General features: G+C 43.9%; 1 protein-coding gene across 21 annotated transcripts in view; it reads left to right on the top strand.

Annotated features, from left to right (window-relative positions):
• Window positions 1–18,072, top strand: part of TPK1 (thiamin pyrophosphokinase 1) — a 347,987-nt gene that overhangs the window by 179,958 nt on the left and 149,957 nt on the right. For all 21 annotated transcript variants that reach the window (XM_040696447.2, XM_015275901.4, XM_015275898.4 and 18 more), the window contains one exon: window positions 3,329–3,401. In XM_040696447.2, the coding sequence (XP_040552381.1) occupies window positions 3,329–3,401 (73 nt within the window). The remainder of the gene's footprint in view (window positions 1–3,328; window positions 3,402–18,072) is intronic.

Below are 18,072 nucleotides of genomic sequence, written 5' to 3'. Positions count from 1 at the left end.
ACTAAGGCCTCCTTAGAATTAAACCTTGCAAGAAGGGTCAAGGACAACAGAAGGGGCTTCTTCAAATACACTGCAAATAAAACTAACACTAGAGGCAATGTAGGCCCACTGATGAATGAGGTAGGTGCCTTGGTGACAGAAGATACAGAGAAGGCCCATTACTGAATGCCTTCTTTGTCTCTGTCTATACCGCTGGAGTCTGTCCTGAGCAGCGCCATACTCCTGAGACCCCAGAGGAAGTCAGGATAAAGGAGCAGTTTGCCTCAGTTGATAAGGACTGGGTTAAGGATCATTTAAGCAATCTGGATATCCATAAATCCATAGGTCCTGATGGGATGTACCCACGGGTTCTGAGGGAGCTGGCAGAAGTCATTGCTAGGCCACTATCCATTATCTTTGGTAAGTTGTGGGGAATGGGAGAGGTGCCTGGGGACTGGAGGAAAGCAAATGTCACTCCAGTCTTCAAAAAGGGCAAGAAGGGGGACCCAGGTAACTATAGACCAGTCAGCCTCACCTCCGTCCCTGGAAAGGTGATGGAACAACTTATCCTTGGTGCAGTCTCTAGGCATATCAAGGATAAGATGGTCATTAGGGACAGTCATCATGGCTTCACCAAGGGGAAGTCATGCTTGACCAAACCTGATAGCCTTTTATGATGACATAACCATGTACATAGATGATGGTAAAGCAGTGGATGTGGTCTATATTGATTTTAGTAAAGCATTTGACACCGTCTCCCACAGCATCCTTGCGGCTAAACTGAGGAAGTGTGGTCTGGATGATCAGGTAGTGAGGTTGATTCTGAACTGGCTGAAGGAAAGAAGCCAGAGAGTTGTGGTCAATGGGATGGAGTCTAGCTAGAGGCCTGTATCTAGTGGAGTCCCTCAAGAATCGGCACTGGAACCAGTACTGTTCCGTTTATTCATCAGTGACTTGGATGAGGGAATAAAGTGCACTGTCTCCAAGATTACTGGTGACACAAAGCAGGGAGGAGTGGCTGACATGCAGGAAGGCTAGGCTGAAACCTAGACTGGCTGGAGAGTTTGGCGGGGAGAAATTTACTGAAAATAATAAATAAATATGTAATAAATGTGTAATAGAGGACAAGTATAGAGTCTTGCATTTGGGTAGGAGCAATCCCAGGTACCAGTATAGGCTGGGGACTGACCTGGTGGAGAGCAGTGTAGGGGAAAGGGACCTGGGGGTCCTGGTAGGATGATCATGAGCCAGCACTGTGCACTTGTGGCAGTGTATTAGAAGGGGTGTGATTAGTAGGTCAAGAGAGGTTCTCCTCCCCCTCTACTCTGCCCTGGTGAGACTGCATCTGAAATACTGTGTCCAGTCCTGGGCCCCTCTAGAGTTCAAGGACAGGGGACTGCTTGAGAGAGTCCAGCACAGAGCCACAGATAATTAAAGGAGTGGAACATCTTCCTTACGACGAAAGGTTGAGGGAGCTGGGTCTCTTTAGCCTGAAGGAGACTGGGGGCTGACATCATTAATGTTTATAAATATGTAAAAGGGTGTTTGTCAGGAGGATGTAGCCAGGCTGTTCTCAGTGACATCCAATGACAGAACAAGGGGCAATGGGTTCAGGCCGGAACATAGGAGGTTCCACATAAATAAGAGAAAAAAACGTCTGCAAAGTGAGGGTGTTCACAGAACACTGGCACAGGCTGCCCGGAGACGTTGTGGGGTCTCCTTCTCTGGAGATATTAAAAACCCACCTGGACACATTCCTGTGTGACCTAATCTAGGTGTTCCTGCTCTGACAGGGAGATTGGAGTAGATGACAGTCTTGCACAATGTTATGACATGGAACACCTATGGAAAACCATGACAGGCTGGAAGTCTGCAGAGAAGAGGGGTCTGAGGGTGTTAGTTGACAGCTGATTGAACATGAGCCAGCGGTGTGCCCAGGTGGCCAAGAAGGCCGACGATGTCCTGGCTTTTCAGAAATAGTGTAATCAGCAGGACTAGGAAGGTGATCGTGCCTCTGCACTCAGAACTGGGGAGGCTGCACCTCGAGTACTGTGTTCAGTTTTAGGCCTCTCACTACAAGAAAGTCACTGAGACCCCGGACTGTGTCTAAAGAAGGGCAACAAAGTTGGTGAAGGGTCTGGAGCATAAGTCTTACGAGGAGTGGCTGAGGGAGCTTGGATTGTTTGGTCTGGAGAAGAATCAAGAGAGACCTTATCCCTCTACAACTACCTGGAAATAGGTTGTAGTGAGCTGGGGGTCAGCCTCTTCTCACAGGTAACTAGTGATAGGACAAAAGGTAATGGCTTTAAGTTGCATGAAGGGATGTTCAGGTTGGACTTTAGGAAAAATTTATTCTCCAAAAAAGTGGTGAAGTATTGGAACAGGATTCCAAGGGAGGTGGATGGTATCACCACTGCTGGAGGTTTTCAAGAAAAGGGCAGATGTTTGCACTGTCAGGCATAGTTTAGTGAGCATAGCAGTGGTGGGTTGATCTTAGTGATGTTTTCAAATCTTCATGTTTCTATGATTCTGTGTTTTGAAAGTGAAGGAAACCAATTTGGGACTTTTGCTGAAGACCTTTATTTTGTTACAGAAAACCTCTGTATAACTTCTGTCATGACTCCACTGTTTCATTTGAACCATTATTATTCTTTGCCTCTGACTTCAGACTGCAATATCTGTCATTGCTGTCCAAATCCCAACATGCTGCACTGAATTTACCTTGCTCATTGATTTGTAATAAATAAGTAAATAGGAGGAAGGAAAGGGAAAAGGGAAAAAGTACTCATTTGTGAGATATCAGCTGTTCAAGATCTATCATCACCATCTCCTGACATATTTTATCTGCAAAGACTTGATGTGCAGCACAAAGATAAACTTGTTTCAGGCACTGGAACAGGCTGCACAGGGAAGTGGTAGAATCCCCATCATGATTCTATGTGGTACTAAGGGACATGATTTAGTGGGCAATATCACTGAAAAGTGTATAGTTGGACTTGATTATCTGAGAGGTCTTTTTTCAGCTTTAATGATTCTACAATTCTATGATTGTTCAAATAGTTTTCTGATATGATACACTAGAAGGATATCTGAGGGAACATGTGGGTACAAATCTTGCCTTATGGACTAGGGGAGATGTGTAAACACCTCGCCAGTCTGAAGTTCCTTTAGCAGAGAAGGGACACAGTTTGTTTGCCTGTTACATTATTTTGTGTCAGCTGCTCTTTTAACTTTCTTGTAACTGTCTCCTATTCCCTTGAGATTAAATGCTTCTACTCCTTAAAATTCTTGAAAAAAGAAAGTAAGTTGATTGAATTTCTCATTTCATTACTCATTTCTTTACTTTCAGCTTCTTGCCTGATTACATCAGTGGTGACTTTGATTCGATCCAGCCTGAAGTCAAGGCGTACTACAAGGCTAAGGTAAGGAAATATCCCTTGGATGTGATTGTGTGTGTTAGAGTGTTGTAGGATCCAACCCCCTAGTGCTCCCATTGGTTATTAGGTGTTTTTAGCTCCCTTTGGTGTCTTTAGGTCTTCAGATGTGAAGTAACTTCCAGGCTGTACAGTCAACAAATATACAATTCACAGAGTGGCGTGGTTAAACTGGTATCTCATAGGTCGTATAACTAGAAGGATTATCACAGTGGAAAGGGATAAATCAAAAATAAATGAAAGTGCTTACCCATGTCTTAGCCTCACAAGAAAACTCCAAGAGAAGCAATCTCCAGAAAGAGGTCCTTCCTTAATGGCAGTAAGCCCTTAAGTGGGGTCTAGAAGAGGTGGAGCCAGGCTCCACCCCTTCCGGTCACACAGGTGAATTGCCTTCACCTGTGCTGCCGCAGCTGACTTAGTGGTCGTCTCAGGTGATCAATCAGAGGTTCAGGCCATGATTCAACAGTTCCCATACACAGGCTTAGATGTTGTGCTCTGCCTCTCCCTGTAGTAATGCTTAAAGTAAAAATGGGAGCTGCATTACTGCCTGACTCCTGTGTTAGATGTAGTTTCATAGCACCAGCTTGAGAAATAGAAGGTGTATTACTGGAGATTATAGCGACAAGAAGCTATGGTAAAACTTCCTGAGAAATACATGACTTCCTTTGCCCTGTGGGGATACAGAGCAATAAAGATAAACTTCCCAAGTTTAGCATGTTACTTTCACACAACAACAGATTTATTTTTCCCTTGAAATGTGTGCCTAAATAAACATCTTCAGATAGTTAGGTTTTCCAGAAATAACAAGAATATTCTGTTGGCATTTGCTAATGCTCCTACTCCCACTCACTGCTGAGCTACCTCTCCTGTTCCAGCAGGCAGAAGGCTGACCTGCCTGCTCCTGAGCTTCCTGTCACGTGCAACTGTCTTGAGCTGCTTCCAGGCCATGGTTATCACTGACGTGCGCTGTAGCTACAACATGAGCTTCATCAGCATTCATACTTTGTATGCAGAATGTTTTGTGCTGTTGCATAGATTTTCCATATATACCTAATGTAACTTATTCTCAACTGTTATGCAAAATAAAAGGGGATAGGGTGCCAGATGGAGGGTGGAATACTCTTTTGCATGTGTATAACTAACTCATGATGGCCAGCAAAAATGAGCTTGGAGAGAGAGGGAAGCTCTAGCAAGTAGCAGTTTGAGTACAATGTGAATGGAGTGAAAGTGAAGGAGGCAGAAAGTGCCAAGAGATTGTTCATCATTTGCAATCCCCTGTGTCTTTTAGCGTGATGCACAGTGAAAAGTTCTGCCCACTGTTCTGTCTGCTCTTTCTGACTCACTTGCTGTAGGTTCAGCTGACAGGTGAAGGGCAAGTGGTGCTGAAGCTTCCTTTGGTATTTCAATTGCAGTGGTTTAATTTATATGAGGAAATAAGGTAATATTTTTTCTTTGTGTTTATGAAGCTGAAGGTACATTTACTTTTGTATTTTTTTACAAATGTGCTGTATAGTTGTTAAGTTTTATATATGCCACAGAGTGCCAGTGAGTTATTGACAGAAATTAAAGCATCATAACTTATTTTATGTGAGGACAGCAAACCAATGGTTTAGAGATGTTACTTATTCATAGTAAAGCTTATGGATGTTGATTATTGAGTTATATTCACTTATGAGCAATTGTGTCAAATAGACTTGTGTAGCGCTGAGTAAGAAGGGGTAATGTTAAACTCTGTGCATGAAACTAACTCGGATTCTGTCAAGCAGATGTAGGTCCTTTAAGCAGTCCTTTATCATCATGGTGAAATAATTACAGGCCTGACTCCCCCTTCACACCAGCTTCATGCCAAGATGTTGCTACAAGACTCAGAAGGTATTCTGCCTTATTTAAGTGACGAAAGTGATAGCAGATTTATGCCATCACAGAAAACATGGCTTACATATTCCCAGAGACAAAGGAAGGGATATCTTTAAGCCAATCCCTCTGATGTGCTTAGCTGATCAAGGATTAGATGACAAGTGTTTCCATTTTCTTTTAAGAAGGATTATCACCATTCTGTCAGGGAACTGTATTTAAATAAAATCTATGGAACAGATTCATTTGTTCATCTCTGTTAGGCTTGGCATGCCATAGTTGACACAGACACTCCCTGTGCCAACGACCCCCCCACCACCAGACCCCGTCCGGGGAGAGAGACATAGACACAGATGCCGTGGAGTCAGCTCTCAGTCTATTATCTTGGCTACATAGATTTATAATCCAGAAGAATTCTCACATGCATGCGCACCCGTACACCCGTTGCACAACTCCATGCGCCCACACGCTGACCCTCCCCCCTAAGTAGCAAATCGTTCAAGATGTTTTTCTACTGTCTTCAGCTTGTTGTGCAGCCAGCCTGTTGTGCAGTGGAGTTTCGCTGTAGCGTCCTTGACCATATCTCCAACATCTCCCTCCTCCTTATGCACAAACAGCTATTTAGCAGTTTCAGGGTCTTCTTGCAGAAGTGCCTGGTAGCCATTCCCATCACGTGCCCCCAGTACAAGGCTAACAGCAAGCATACAACTGAACGCCTTACTTAGCACTCAGCTAACAGTGCAAACTATAAGCAGAATTAAGCATGCTGCAAGCAGTATTACGACTAGCATAAACACTACCTTGGCTAACATTCTCTAGCCTGGCCAGGAGGCCAAGCAGGTTACACAAGAAGTTCCAGCAGTTACCCATTCAGATCTTTAATACTGACTCGTCTATGTCCTTGGCCTCCTTTCTTACTTTGTCAATAACAGTTGTAGCATTGGCACTGAAGTCAAGACAGCAAAAGCCCTCCATTCCCAGCTGCCCTTCCATTTCTGCGCAGCCTAGGCCAGTGTGAGCGAGAAGGAAGTCAATCGCCATTTTAGTCTGGGTTAGTTCTGAATCAAGGGCGGCCATTGCCTGAGCTATGGATGTAAGAGCTCGGGATGTGCGATTCTTGTTTTTTGCCGCCCAACATACAAGTCTCTCAGTCACATGGGTGTTGTGGATGATCTGGGGCCAGATCCAGAAGGTCTCAAAAATCTTTTGCGCCATCCCATATAAATAGACCTCATCGTTACAGTCCTCAGATAGTTGATCGAGGCAGCGGTGTTGCCGGGTGTTGTCTGCTCTTATCTGCTGGATACCTTCCAGGGAGATTGGTATCATGCTGATCCTCCCCAGACTGCAAGGCCCACCCTTGGGCCTTATCAGAATTACCGGATAGACTTACCCATTCCCACAGATCAGGGAGATACCAGGAGGTAGCTGTATAGGGGTGGGGTTGTCTAAGTGGATTGTGGTCGTGGCCGAGGTATTTCTGCGTGAACCTGTTCTGCTTTTAATTGGGTGGTAGTCCGTGCTCCCAGGTAGTGCTGTATCAGGTCTAGTGGAATTAAATCATACCCACTCCACAGCAGATATGTTGGAACGCACCATACCCAGCACCTGCCAGCAGACATTTCCCACTCGTGGGCTGCTCAGTTGCTGGAGCAGGAATAATCGCATGGCTATAGCCCTCTGCCAGAGTAACTGGGGCTTGTTGCTTGGTTTTCCTGTCTTGATCCAGATGCCCCTACAATTTTACCGGCTCTAATAGCCCAGGACCCCTTCAGGAAAATCCACCTGACCCACCACCATTCTCACCTGCAGTTGTTGCAGTGTCTTGCCCCAGGAGGCTCACTGGTAGCCCTGGCAGGACATAAGGCCAGATGTTGGCTGTCTCTCTCTGAAGCTGAACTCAGATGATGTTCACACTCCTGCTTGTGAATTGACGACCCTCCACCCCTGAGATAGCCAACGGGCAGGCCTCAGTAGGCCAGTGTGCAGGCCAAGCGCCCCCACTGATCACAATAATGTCTGCCCCTGTATCTACCAGGCAGGATATTCTTTTTGTTTGACCTTTACAAAAAAGAAAAGCTAGAGCCTGAGGGCTCTCCTGCAGCCCCCCTACTGCTGCGGCGACCGGAAGATCCACGGGTAGGAACATCAGGGATGGTGTTAAGGGAGTTATGGGGACACTGTTAATTGGTTCTGATACCTACTGCAGCCACACCTCAATGCCCCACTCTTCAATAGAGGGCACTCCCTCCACTACTCCGCTCCCCTTTGCTGATCCTGCCGCCGTCGCCAGTGGGAGGAGCGCAAGCGCGGCTAGGAAGTGTGCGCGTTCGGATGTTAGCAGTGCTCCGGGTCAAGTCCTGGCCATGGTACTCCCCAGAGCACCTACTGAGCCGTTCTTGGGGTCCGCATTTGTGTCGTCGCACCCGGGAGGGCGCTCCGCCTGCCGTTTCCCAACCCCGACCTGCATTCACGCACGAAATGGCCGGGCTTGCCACAACTGAAACAAACTAACCGGGCTCTCGCCACTTTCCTGGCCCGGCGCTTCAGAGGGACACTCCCTCTTGACATGCCCTGCCCCCACAGCGAAAGCAGCGTAGCCCCGCTCCGCTCATAGGCGGCACCTTTCCTGCCACTCCCCGCACAGCGGAAGCCACCGCGGCTACAAGAGGGTCCTGAGTCTTAATCTTCTCCGCCTTAAGACACGCCTCCATTAATGTAGACAAAGTGGCATCTCCTAGCAACGCTCTAATTGCTGCCTTACAAGTAGCGTTTGCATTTACTACAGCCAAATCCCTCCCCACCGCTGTTTTTGCTGCAGAGGGAAGATCCGAGACCTCTAAGGACTTATGTAGGCGGTCCAGGAACTGCATGTACGGCTCGTACGGCCCTTGTTAGATATCAATGTAGGGAGCAGTCGTCTTACTTAGCTTTGAGACGGTGGCTAGCACCTTTCTAGCCCAAGTACGCCACCTGCCGCAGAATCGAAACATCCCAGGTGCACTGGACACGGGGGTCTGCGGAAGCCCCCGTGCCCCGTAGTTGGTCAGACCCCACCCCGTATAGAGGGTGACCCCTCGCAAGTGTGGTGTTATTTATCGCGCTTTCCAACGCGAGTGACTCCCATCTACCCTCGAACAGCACCATCTGGATGGGCGTCAGGACAGCCTTAGCCAGGCTCCGCCAGTCAAAGGGGCAGGACAGTTCCTCCTGCAACATATCCAGCACCACGGCGCACGCTAGGCTCCCCAGACGCGGGAATAGCAACCCTCAGTTCCTTCAGTAGCCACCAATCCCAGGGTTCCCATGTTTTTTGCCCCTGCCTGTCCTGAACAACTGGGCAGATGAGCGGTTCGCTGTCCCCTGCTGGGCTAAAAATCACGTCACCCAGTTTTTCAGGGCACAGTTTTTCACGATCATTCGCCAGTGATCGATCGCGTCCCAGGCTGGCACGGCTTGACCGCGCTCCCCCTCCCTCCCCCTCCCCTTCTCTACTGCCTGAGCCAAAGCCCGGGAGTCCACAGAGAGGCGGCGCAGCTCTGCCAACAGCCAATACGGAAGCGTATACTCCAGCTGTGGAGGCCCCCTCCTGAGATCCCACACCGCTGGGCGCCATGCTTACAGGCGCTCCGCTCACATCCACTGCGGCGTACACGGGGGTGTGGACGGGGAAGGTGGGGGGTCCGTGGCTATACCTGGGGCAAACGGTCCCTCATCTGCAAATAAAGAATCCAAGGTCTGCGCCCCTACCACTGGGAAGGCTAACACCTTCTTCTCATCCGGCTCCCCCCTGGCATCCACCCATATGTCCAGTGAACCCAGTGGCTCTGCTGAAATCACCTCCACGCTATCCCCTAGCTTGTCTGTTTCTCCTGCCGCGGTTGTCTGACCCATGGGAGAACCGTATACCGTCCCCGCTGCTGCTGCCAGGCACTCCAGGAATCCTGGATTCTCCAGAGGCAGGTTTGCAAGGCCCCCCACATCGTAATGTGCTGCAGTGCCATTTTACTCCCTGTCCCCACAGCAGCCAACAGCTCCTGGTCCACCGCCTGGACTTTCTCCAAGTCCATTGCCTGCACTGGATTTACCAGCAAACCCCTCTGTAACATCCATTGGATGAAACCCTCCGTGCTGCTGGAGGAGAATGGCATCTCTACCTCCCGAGCTGGCACCTTCAGTACCTTTACTGTATCCTTGACAGATGCTGTCGTTAGTGTAATGCCTGGCTTTCCCCAAGCCCCGCTTGCCATGGTGCACCATTCACTCAAACCTCTGTTCATATCTTGTTGCACGTCGGGGTCACCACTTGACGCAGACACTACCTGCGCCAACAACCCCCGCTGCTGGATCCTGTCTGAGGAGAGAGGGACAGACACAGATGCCATGGAGTCAGCTCTCAGTCCATTATCTTGGCTACACAGTTTCACAGTCCAGAAGAATTCCTGCATGCATGCACACCTGTACACGCACTGCACAATCCCACACGTTGACCCTCCCCCCTAAGTAGCAAATAATTCAAATGTTTTTCTACTGTCTTCAGCTTGTTGTGCAGCGGAGTTTAGCTGTGGCGTCCTTGACCATATCTCCAACAACAGTAAGCGAAGAAATGGAAATGACACTGCACTGCAGTGAGAACTTGTGATAGTTCTGTTGCTGTATGCTCATCTGCTTCTTGCTTTAGCTGGATGTCTCTGCTATTGAAACCTTTTAAAGCATCACTTGGTGATCAAGTAACCATTTGTATTGTTATGTCTTAAAGAAGACTCAGTTTTGGAAGGTTTTTAGATCAAAGACATTACCTAAAATTATGGTAAGTCTGCACTGATGCCTGGAAACAGAAGGTTGAATGCAGTGCCTTCTGAAATCCAGATTGGGCAGTTTAGTGAGAATCCAGTTCAGCTTCTCTACTGAGCAAACAGCCTCTGCTTTAGAAAGCTTCTATAGATTTAGTAGGCACTACTTCAGATCTGTAATTAAATGCTGTGAGTATATTTACAACTGCACTCTTTTTCTTATTGTCTTTCTTTTTTAACCCCACAGAACTACTGGTATTTACAGCCAGTACTATAGCTGTAGCATTTCCTCTTTATTTTTTTTTTCTATTACTGTATAGTCAACAAATATGCAGAATAGTGTTGTATAATCAATAAATATACAGAATAGTGTGGTTAGATTGGTGTCCACAAATGATAAAGCTAGAAAGATTATCATGTTGGAAAGGGATAATGTGAAACAAATGGAAAGTGCCCACCTATTTCGTAGACTCATAAGAAAACTCCAAGAGGAGCAATCTCTAGAAAGAGATCCCTCCTCAGTGGCAGTAAGCCCTTAAGTGGGGTCTAGGAGAGGTGGAGCCAGGCTCCACCCCTTCCAGTCACACAGAATTGCCTTCACCTGTGCTGCCGCAGCTGATTTAGTGGTCGCCTCAGGTGATCTATCAAAGGTTCAGGCCATGATTCAACAGTTCCCATAGAATTACATTTCTAGGTTCAATGATTATGAAAATGCTTAATAGACATAGCATGAACACTGCCTTTCTGTTTTATGATTATCTACTTATAATTAGATTTATGAATTGTAATTGTATAGCAGTGCTGGTACATCTCTAGCTAATATGCTGCCTTGCTTAAATGCAGGTTTTGATGTCATGTTCTCTGCTGACTTTCTGAGGCCAAAACTTGTAAAAGTTGATTTCCCTTAGTTATATTACTTAAATACATAAAAGTATTGTTTTTCTCCGACTACTTAATTTATTCTCTATCTCTATCTCTAAACTTTAGTATTTTTTCTAAAACTGAATTTTCTATATAAGATGGGAATTAGACTATTAAGCAGTTTCACTCCTTGCATTTTTCTTACACTGTACAGGCTTGTAAGAAAGCATGTTTCATTTTAGAACTTGATTCTTTTGTGAGGGGTTTCAAGGCTTCAGGAGGAGCTGTAAAATTGTGCAGGTGGATATAAAGAAGTCCTGTCTTGCTGTAGAGCAGCAGTTAAGTTTTCAAGTGGTCCTGGTGTTATGTGTTCTGCTGAAGACGTGTCTGACATATCTATAAAAGGTGCTGTGCCTACTTCTGTTGACCTTCTGACGTGATAGAGTGATCATTGCCACTTGGACTGCATCTCCAGTTGTTCACCTTTGTTCTGAGATGCTGAAAATTTCCTTTCATAGAATCGTAGAAACACAAGGTTGGAAAGGACCTACAAGATCATCTAGTCCAATCGTCCTGCTATCATCATTACTACCACTAAGCTACTAAACCATACCTTGTATTGTTTAGCACGTCATCCAGATGTCCTGGTCCCCTTAACTTCACTCTAGTGAGTAAGACTAGCAGGGTGATCTGGTATAGATGGTGTGGTGGCACACACACACCATCTTTTGAATGATTTTCCACCTCTAAGTGTACTGAGGCCAGCAGTGGGGAAATGTTCCTGCTGTACCCCATAACTCCAGTTGAGCTGTGCATGGGCTGCAGCCCTCTTACCTGCAGTTATTCCTCATTGTGCTGTCCTCTCGCTTGCTAAGGAACCTCATATCACATCCCACTGCTTATCTACAGTGTGCAAAGGAGAAACCAGCATTCAGAGAATTTGCCTTGTATGCAGTTTTCCCTCAAAACCTGTTCTGTGTTACAATATGGCAGGGAATGACAGCAGAAAATTCTCTCTTGGTGCATGACCAAAATCTAGGTCTTTTCCATCACAGTCCTGTGACTGGCTGTCACCTGCATGACAGCTCTTACCATAAGCACAGGCTTGTCAGCTATGTACCTGAGAGGTGTAACTTCTCAGCCTTCAGAGGGAATTAGCTGCCTGTCTGTCAGTTCACCAAGCCAGCAGCCAAATACCACTGACAGCCAAATACCCCTCACTTGCTCATTGAAAGACCCTCAGTGTCTTAATGTAGATATAGGTTCATCAGGTTAAAAAATTTTATAGGTTAATAGTTCAAACTGTGCATGCAGCTTAGGATTTGGAACTTTCTATGTACCTTTGTCATGAAATTATTCAACAGAATTGTCATAAATTGTTTCTTTTCTCAAATAGTATTTCAGACGTCTTGTCAAGATTGCATTTCCAAATAAGTTGTGTGGGTGATTTGGGTTATGTGGATTTTTTATTCATGTCAAGCCAAAGTAATATCGTAGTGTTCCAGAAATGTCACAAATTCTTAGGAGATGCTGTGTTCAGTGGCACTTCTGTAGAGCTGTACATGGCAGACAGTCCCACATGGTAAGACCAGAGAGCATTCAGCCAGTTGCTGGGCTCTGCTCTGCTGATATGGAATGCCTTTGTAATGCATATGCACACTGATGCTGCTGTAATAAACTTTTCTTTCTTTCAGTAATATATGGCTTCATGATTTCCGGAGACAGAGTAGTATCTTAGTGCTTAATAGCTTCATAATTATTTTCTCCAAAAAACAGTACATTTTTCTTCAGACCATGAAGTAGAGATTGCAGTAATTCATTAAAAAAATCCTGTGGCAACTCAGATGATGAGCTTACTGTTTATATACTGTTGTCTGAAAATTATTTTGCTTTTGAATTTGACTTTCAATAGTCATGCTTGATTCTTGAAATAATAAAGCTGATTAAATACACATTAGATTTGTGAAAATCAGTAATAAAATGCATATCTTTAACTGTGAGTTCTTCTCACAGTTTTTCTTCTGTTTTTTTTATATCACACCATTGAACCTGAATGAACAGTTTTGTCCCATTCGTGTGGTAACATCAACTTAATGCTATTCAGATTCAGCTGTTTTATAGATCATTGAGAGCCCCTATGTATTTGTAGTAGGGCCTGAGTCTTATCAAGTATAATAAAGAATGTAACATGATCAGGTTCTCATTTTCAAGTAAAATTTAAAAAAAAAAAAAAGTGCTACTCTGTTTTCATTTGCAGTATGTTTATGCTTGTTCTGTGGCTTTGGGAACTTCATAGAAAAATTAATAGATCAAGCTCTTAGTAGAGCTGGTTTGTCTTTTGCTTAGGATCTCAATGCTATTATACAGGTTACAAGTTGTTTCCTTTGTTCTCAAGAGTGCCTTAGCTGAAGATCAACTGCCTAGCGGTGGAATGTATAAGAAAACAGTTTACCATATAAAAATATATATATATGCGGGAGATATTTTAGTCAAGCATCGAATTTAAATTTAATATTATGTTGGAGTGAAATTTATTTCTTCCTCTCAAGGGTTATGGCCCGAGGAGGGGAACGGGTAGAATCTATATTGCATTAGACATTTGAGTTACTTCCAAGAGTTTTAAAAAATTATCTGGTGTTAAACTCTGAAAGAATTAATTACTCTAATCTGTCAGTCTCTGATGGAGAAAATGAGAAAAAAAAAAAAGTTGAAAGAAATTTAGATTAACTTCATTTCAAGGAACAAAAAAGATGTTTTAAACAAAAACACTTTTATCTAGTGAAGGAAATTGAACAGTTATTTTGTGATTAAGCTTCTTCAGACAAAAGAGACAGTTTTAATATGGTCCTAGTGGTTGAGAACTCAGATAATATGCCTTTTTAGATGTAACTAGGGTTTACATATCCATTTTTTTTCTTTTTAAAGAATATAATAGCATGTTGTTCTTGGGTTCAAAGCACAGTGCCCATGCTTGTGAACTGCTAAATAAAGCAGTTTCCAAAAACAGTGCAGAATCCAGAACCTTGCAGCTCATCAAATGTTGCTGCAAACCCCAAGTTCAGCCCAAACGCTCTGTGGGATTTGTAAGCTTGCTTCTGTTGCAGGGAAACCCATTAGGTAGCAAAAGCACAGCAACACAAATGAATCATAGAATCATAGAATCATAGAATCTCAAGGTTGGAAAGGACCTACAAGATCATCTAGTCCAATTGTCCTCCAATTACCCTTGTTACTGAAAGCCACTAAACCATATTTTGTAGCTCGTCATCCAGATGCCTCATGAACACTGCCAGGGATGGTGGCTCCACCACCTCCCTGGGCAGTCCATTCCAGTGCCTGACCACTCTCTGAGAGAAAAAGTTTTTCCTTATGTCTAATCTAAACCTCCTCTGGTACAACTTGTGGCCATTTCCTCGGGTCCTGTTTGTTGCCTGGGAGAAGAGGCCAGACCCCTTCTCATCACAACCTCCATTCAGGAACTTGTAGAGTGCAGTGAGGTTTCCTCTGAGCCTTCTCTTCTCCAGACTGAACAATCCCAGCTCCCTCAGCTGCTCTTCATAAGACTTGTGCTCCAGACCCCTCACTAGTTTTGTTGCCCTTCTCTGAACACGTTCCAGGGTCTTAATGTCTTTCTTGTAGTGAGGGGCCCAAAACTGAACACAGTACTCGAGGTGCGGCCTCACCAGTGCTGAGTACAGGGGGATGATTACCTCCCTGCTCCTGCTGGCCACAACATTTCTAATGCAGGCCAGGATGCCATTGGCCCTTTTGGCCACCTGGGCACACTGTCAGCTCATGTTCAGCTGAGCATCAACCAACACCCTCAGGTCCCTTACCTCTTCACAGTCTTCCAGCCACTCATCCCCAAGCCTATAGCGCTGCATGGGGTGAATGCAGTCATGAGCAAGGGAAAAGATCCCCCAAATCATGATGCTACACTTTTTTAAGTACTTCTATAAGTTTGGGAGCCTCTGCAAAAGTTTCTGTTATCCATCTTGTGAAAGAACATGTAGTTCTCATTTCAGAAGCAGAGGAGTGGGAGAATATGCAGCCTTTCAGAGTAGGAAAGGCAGACTGGATGAGAAGGAAAGCTTTGGATGTGATTTTAGGGACCTGTAGTGAGCATTTGGTTGAGTGCATTCCCCTGCTTTGAAGGAGTGCATAGGTTGTGCGGAGCCAGTCTCCGTAGCCTCCAACCTCATGAGGGAGATTTCACCAAGGCCTCCATAAACTATTTCAATTTTTACACAATCTTCATAGAATCATAGAATATCCTCATTTAGAAGGAACCCTCAACAATCATTGATTCCAACTCCTGTCTGTACATAGGACCAACCAAAATTCAAACTCCATCTGAGAGCATTCTCCAAGCTCCTTTTGAACAGCAGCTTGGTGCTGTGACCACTACCCTGGGAAACCTGTTCTAGTGACTTACCACTCTCTAGTGTAGGACCTTTTTCCTAACACCCAATCTGGCTATCCTCTGTTGCAGCTGAATGCCATTCCCTTGGTTTGACACAACTGTGAACTAAGAATACACAGTAGATTAGCATATTGTTTCATAGCTAATGTGTATTTACCATAACGTTGCCCTCATGGTACTTACACTTCACTTGGACCAATGCAATTACAAAACCTCAAGGATGATAATCCAGACGCAAGGAAGTTGTTTGGTCTGTTTGTACTTATGCAGATAAACAAGTGCTATACAAGCCTTCAAATGAAAAAGACAGATAAAATGTGTGTTGTTAAGATAGAAAAGTTAAAAGGCTTTTGCAGCTTGTCAGTGAAACAAATGATTAACTAAGGCTGTCAAATTTGAAGTTGCCTGTATTAATTAACTGTGGAAGTGTAAGGTAATTTGGATTTTTGACATGAAACAAAGAAGAGATGGAGTCCCAACATCTCAGAAAAGTTTGAGAGCAGATTCTGGAGAATTATTTTTCCTTATTGAATTCTGATTTGGTAAAAAAAATTAAAAAAAATATAAAAAAAAAATTGCAAAATACGCTTGCTTTTATAGCTGCACAGCGAAACAGTTCAGGATGGTATAAGTTGCATTCACATTATTGAAACTTGAGGGGTGAAGGGGAATGAAGGAGCCAAAGTTCTGACAGGTTTAACTACAACTGTGTGGTAAAGGCTCTGCAAATTGCAGTTCTCCTACTTACCTCTCTTATCTATTGTCTTATTTTTCTGTCCTAGGTTTCCAAAGTCTAATATTTTTGGGGCTCTTGCTATTTGCAGTCATCACTAAGCATTTGTATCTCTGCTTTTCTGCCTTTTTTCTGCTGTATTCCTTGAGTGTGCTTGGCAGAGCTCAGCAAAGAGGGTTTGGATCAAGGCTTGGTAAGCTGACTGCAAGAAGCTTTGGTGAAATCCAGAGTCTCAGGGCCAGTGCGTTAGGTTGTATTCTGGTGTATTGTCTAGATATAGACAGATATCAAATGAAGATTCCTTCATTTGAAGAATCTGAGATTATCTTTGATTAAAACATAAAAAAAGGTTCCTCAAATCAAATAGATTTGGAGGTATAATTAGAGATAGAAACAGTCCCCAATATGATTAAATTAATTAAGGGAAAATAAGGAGATCTTAGGATAGAGTAAAATAAGGAAAGGAAACTGAGAAAATGTCTTTAAAAAGTTAGAAGAGGGTAAGCATTTTCAGAGTGCAATATAAAGGTAATGGCAGCAGAGGAAAGAGAACTGGACTGAAGTAGAAACATTTCCCTGATGCATCAGCAAATATGTTATTTCTGCTGCTATGTTTTGCAGCCATGAAGAAGTGAATGTGAAAAGTATATTTGCATGGAAAACATTTTTTTTTCCCTAATGAAGCTAGTGTTTTTAGTTTACTGAGTTCACTATTTTGTTATTTTTAGTGATTGTAGATGCGTTCATTTGAAGACAAATTAAAAGAACTCATGCTTATTTCTTACTTGACTTTGATGGACATTTCATCAGGTGAAGAACAGAAAATGCTTTAGACCCAAATTGTACAAGGAGATTATAGCCTAAATCACTACAATGGAAGTTAGAATATGCAATTTGCAGGTGTTAAGACTTTTCAAATCCTGCAGCAAATGCTGTTGTAATGTACTATGTGTCTAAGCAACTATTAATCCAATTGAGACAAATTATTCAATATTTACTTTGCACCTAATTGGTAGTAGTCCTTCATGTGAAGAGTTGGCACTTGACCATAAATTGCTGCTTAACATTACCATATTTTTATTTGGTTGCGAAAAATGTAGCCTTTAAGAGGAGTCTTCTATTGAGAGCTTCAGAGACTTCCATCCTTTTAAGCTCAACTGTGGAAGGACATCTTCAGAGAACAGGTAGGGATTAAACAGCAACAAGAGAGGTGTGGACCTGTTAGAATGTGTCCAGATGAGGGCCCCAGAAATGATCCTAGGGACGGAGCAACTTCCTACAGGAACAGGCTGAGAGAGCTGGAACCGTTCAGCCTGTAGAAAAGGCAACTCTGGGGACACCTGATAGCGGTCTTTGAATATCTAAAGAGGGGACGGACTCTTTAGCAGGATCTGTGATGATAGGACAAGGGAAAATGATTTCAAACTAAGTGAGATTTAGACTGGATATAAGGAAGAAGTGTTTTTGTTTTTTTTTTTCCATTCAGGGTGGTGTTGCACTGGAAAAGGTAACTCAGAAAGGTGATGGAAGCCCCCTCTCTGGAGACTTTCAAGGCCAGGCTGGACCAGTCTGAGCAACCTGATCTAGCTGTAGATGTCAGTGTTCGTTGCAATGGAATTGGACTAGATGATCTTTAAGGGTCCCTTCCAACTCAAGATTCTGTGATTTGATGAAATTTAAAAATAAAAATAGAAAGCGAGAAACACAGTATTAAATTTGATTTCACTAAATATATGTGTTTATTTTGAAAAGTAAACCTAATTACAATGAAAATGTTGACACTTCATTTCCAAATACCTCAATTTAGTTTGAAATCATTCAAATTACAATTCAAATTAAGGGGAACAGACAGTGCTGGCAACACCACTGGCTGAGCTCAGAGCTCATGTATGGTAAAGAAGCTTTTGATGGGGGTCTGTATCATACCACTAGGGAATTTTCTTATTATTATTTTAATGTAGTCATTTGACTTCAGTTCAATGCTTAGGTTTGAAC

This window comes from Gallus gallus, chromosome 2 (assembly GCF_016699485.2).
Source record: "Gallus gallus isolate bGalGal1 chromosome 2, bGalGal1.mat.broiler.GRCg7b, whole genome shotgun sequence".
Classification (NCBI taxonomy): Eukaryota; Metazoa; Chordata; class Aves; order Galliformes; family Phasianidae; genus Gallus; species Gallus gallus.
This window is presented reverse-complemented; position numbering and strand designations above follow the sequence as displayed.